This window comes from Amblyomma maculatum, chromosome 1 (genome assembly GCF_055883805.1).
Source record: "Amblyomma maculatum isolate TAMU_Amacu chromosome 1, ASM5588380v1, whole genome shotgun sequence".
Taxonomy (NCBI): Eukaryota; Metazoa; Arthropoda; class Arachnida; order Ixodida; family Ixodidae; genus Amblyomma; species Amblyomma maculatum.
The window spans coordinates 24,410,390-24,414,678 of NC_139344.1; the positions used below are offsets into that span (position 1 = coordinate 24,410,390).

Below are 4,289 nucleotides of genomic sequence, written 5' to 3' on the forward strand. Positions count from 1 at the left end.
CTCCCCCCTCGCCTCCCCTTCTCCTGCGCTCACTTTCAGCGGCCGAGTTTGTTTCGCGCCCGGGAGAGGGTGAAGAGGTGGCCGAGATCAAAGAGAAAAGATCCCCGGGAACTAAAATGCACAAGCCGAAAAGAATCACGCAGAAGAACGAAAGGAGGTCGATCACCCTTTCGCCTTGCTGTGGAAGCCAGTATAAAAGGATGGACGGGGAAAGTTCGGAGCTACATCACAGCGAGCATTCCCTGCTGAGCTGGTCCAAGCACCGCCATGCGATCCCTGGTGAGTCCCAGAGACGCGGCCCGCCACTCGTTTCCGTTCAGCGCACCGGCGATAAGCGCGCCGCTGGCTCTAGCCGTTGCGCAACGCTCTACGGACTCCGTGCGTGCCACACGTGGTCCTGACGGCGACGTCGCAGATGTCCAGATTACGTTTTCGATTAGGAGCATGTGATCACTGATTGCTTTTCTTTCTTAACAGCACTTAAACTGCTCTACCCAGCATAGTAAAGCACGTATGGTCACGTCGGCTCTCCGGTTAAAGACTATTGTTTTGGCTGAAAAAGCCCGTATGGGGAGTCTACAGAGTAATTAGACCTTTTTTCTTAGCTTGCCTGTTTGTATAACTATCTAGCATGACTGCGAAGAAACTTTAAATTAATTCTACTCCTAAGCACCGTTGTCGCTCAGTGTCAGAACGAGTTAATTTCTCGCCAATATTCAAAGCATCGGACTTTGGCTGTCTTGGGCCTACGCATCGCCATCCTGGTGGATTTATTCTTTGATATTGATAAGCTTGCTTCCTTTCTCATATTGCTATCTCTAAAACAGCGTACTTCAATCAATTATTTGTTTCCATTCACAAGCAGGCCTATATTAATGCGCTTGCTTTGATTTCCTTATCTATTAACACTGTCAGATGCAAAAGACACACAACTTTGATGTTGTCTGTCTTATGCAAGGGCTGTAAGTGGCATCCTGATTTTTTCCGAAACATTCTGAGCAGCGCTTTCATTCTTGCGCTTATTGCGGCTCTTTATAAATCAGCCTCTCCCTTGGAACACGGACAAGAAACAAAGCTATTACCCAGTTGCGTTGCCATCCACGTATCGCGTATCTGCCAGCTCTCTGGATTCATAATACGAGCGCGACCGCACTTAATATAGACGAGATTGTAGGGATATAAAGTAGTGAGGAATGCAGGCTAGATCTAGCCCTGATCAGGGTGCAAGCGTCTAGCGCCGAGAAGTCGCCATTAGAAAAACATTACTGCCGGAAAAAAAAAGAGCCCAGTGAGAGTTGATCGAAATCACGTCCTCAGCCCGGTCTAAATTCGTCCTACGAGGAACTAGGTCACGCTCAGAGGTACACCTCCGACCTGCCGTAATGTCATGTCACCAGTCTGTGATAACTGAAGAGCCTTCAGTGAGGAACGTGTTTTCAACGGTTTTTCCTGTCCGCCGACGGACTGCACTTGTGACAGGTGCCTCACGTTCGCAGCAGGGTGCCCACGTGCTGCAACGGCGCTTTTAGAGCGAACTGTACTCGGTGTTGTGCGCAGATACTATTGTCAGCTCTCGGCCTCGCCCTTGCCGGCAACCTTGGCGGCGGAGGTGGCTTCGGCGGTGGCGGATTTGGCGGCGGTGGTCATGGCGGCGGTGGCGGTGGATTCGGCGGCGGCGGCGGCGGACACCACGGCGGAGGTAAGCTGTCGGATTCGGCCTCTTCGACACTTTGGTAACCCCGTCAAAAAGGACATGGAAATTGTCCTGCAAGGCTTCAACAATGGTTTGACGAGCAAGAGATGGCGCGGTCGCACAATGTAATCAACACAGCGTAACCGCGCTGGTGTATAGCGCAATACATCGTGGTAGTGAAATTCTAGCATCGGACAGTGAACAGTCCCCATCATTTTGTAAATTTGGGCAATACTTTTTAACATTTTGTACACCGTCGACTTACCTAATTCTAACAGACAATTTTCTTTTCACCAAAGGCATACTGCTGGAACGCGAAATTATAAACGTCAGCGTGATCGACTTAAAAGTCGCGAGCCTATGCTTCTCGACTTGAAGGGCCTGGGACCTCACGAGCTCATCAAGTTGAGATAATATACGACGCATGCTGAAGGACGTCACTGTCGTCGAAAGCTTTGTTTGTACTACCTCGACAGAATTTTGTACCAAGCTTCACCTTGCTCTAGGCTGCTACTTCTGAATATATTGCATGAAGACAAGTGTACCACTGAGCTTGAACTTAGCATCGCTTTAAACGACGCGGCGTGGTTCCCATTGCGTGATAACCATGATAAATTTTCGATGATAAAAAGTTATTCATTGCATTATTTTGATAAAAAATAGCACCCTACATTCCAAACACCATATACATACATCGTGCTTCTCGTATACGTTTCACGCTGGTTCCCAAGAAGCCTAATGTGCAAAACAACAAAACACGAGCAAGAGGACGTTATCGTCCTCGCATTACCAAGGTGTAAAAAAGTAACACCGAGAGAAGCGTGTGTCATGTTCAAGCTGAGCATCGCGTGTCGTGGTTCTCGCACAGGTGGTGGCGGCGGTGGAGGAGCCGTTGTGAGCACGTCTGTGGTTGAGATCAAGAGCCTTGGTTCGACTGGAGGCGGCGGCGGCGGAGGTGGCCACCACGGTGGTGGTGGTGGACTCGGCGGCGGCGGCTTCGGCGGCGGCGGATTCGGCGGAGGGGGCTTCGGCGGCGGCGGCGGTCACGGTGGCGGCGGCGGAGGTGGAGGCCAGGTCGTTGGAACATACAAGGTGCGTGTGCTCTTGAGTGATATGCCACTCACAAAGTTACAGCCGTGTGCAATGCGCAGGCGCCACTTGGAGCCTCAGTTTGTTTGCGTGTAAAAAAAGCGTAAAAACTGCGCTACAGATCTTTGGTATAGGGTCGACAGTGGGAGAGTCACCTAATTAGTAATAAGCTTTCCTAGAGCTAAATGCTAAACCTAGGGCTCCCCAATGCTATTTTAGCGGTCTAGATCAGTCTGCTCTTAGTGATCTTCGAAATGCGACGACAGTGAGCGACCTTCAGAGCCGAGAAAGAGGTGACCGCTACCGCCCTATTGTGTCACCAGCCCCCACTCAAAAAAAGGGAGAAGAAAAGCGGCAATCTCCTTAACTTCTCGCGACCTGTGTTTAACGAAATAACTGTGAGACGCTGCATTATTTGGCGTGTTAGATTAGGTATATTTGCCGTCCTCAGCATTTCCCTTCGTTGAGTTCGTAATTTGAAGTCCATGTCTCTGCATTCCTGATCATCCAACTTTTGAGCAAGCTTTTGAGGTGTTAATCCAAAGCATAATTCAGGAAACGACTCGAAAATAACGTAATAACACTCATCACAAAGCTTACTATGCATGAAATCGCATACCAGTGGCGGCCACTGAGTCTGATAATATTGTGAGTCAGTCGGGCTATTTTTTTGCGTACATCGTGCCCTGTTGGCCTTTGCTGGTTACATTCACACGACTAGACGTATGTGCGGCCATAGTGCTTTTCATATTGACGTCATAGTCGGTTGGCGGTGTTATATGCCGCGAAACTCGCAACCGAAGAAGACGAAAAAGCGTGCCTTTTGGGACCAAAGAAACTGGACAAGCTGTGTCAAGGGTACGTGCAGCTTAATCAAGGTACGAGAACAGCAACAATCAGCTAGAGTATCTAGGTGCGCAAGTATGCGCTGAACAAAGCAGCGCAGTGCGAGCGTCACCACAATGCACCGTTACCGCAGGCCGGCCCCGCCTACTTGGTAAAGGCACTGCAGCCCATCGGCGGTGGTGGTGGTGGCGGTGTTGGTGGCATCGGTGGCGGAGTCCACGGTGGTGGATTCGGTGGTGGCGGTTTCGGCGGCGGCGGCGGCCACGGCGGTGGACTCGGCGGTGGCGGCGGCGGCACGGCCACCTACCACGTCACGGTCAAGGGAGGTGGCGGCGGTGCCGGCGGCGGCGGAGGATATGGCGGTGGCGGCTTTGGCGGCGGAGGTCACGGCGGTGGCGGCGGCGGCCACGGCGGAGGCGGCGGCGGCCACGGCGGAGGTGGCGGCGGCGGATGGTGGTAGAGAATACCAGGTGAGAGAACGACCTATGCTCACCGCTCGAGCAGTGTGCTCTCGCGACGTGTTCACTAACCAGCGGCATGAATGGCGTTGAAGGCTGTCGTAAGCAAACAAGCCGCATCGCTGTTCTGAGGGCTAAATCCACCACTGGTGTGGGAAAATTATGACACATTCCTTCTGATGTTCATTTACAGAACAGAAATT

The 4,289-nt window shown here is 51.7% G+C and overlaps 1 protein-coding gene across 1 annotated transcript; it reads left to right on the plus strand.

Annotated features, from left to right (window-relative positions):
- The first annotated feature begins 267 nt into the window (after positions 1 to 267).
- Positions 268 to 4,088, plus strand: LOC146201953 (uncharacterized). The gene is made up of 4 exons (XM_084583740.1): positions 268 to 279; positions 1,558 to 1,699; positions 2,562 to 2,785; positions 3,762 to 4,088. The coding sequence occupies exons 1-4, from the start codon at positions 268 to 270 to the stop codon at positions 4,086 to 4,088; spliced, it is 705 nt and encodes a 234-aa protein (XP_084439866.1).
- Positions 4,089 to 4,289: the final 201 nt, after the last annotated feature.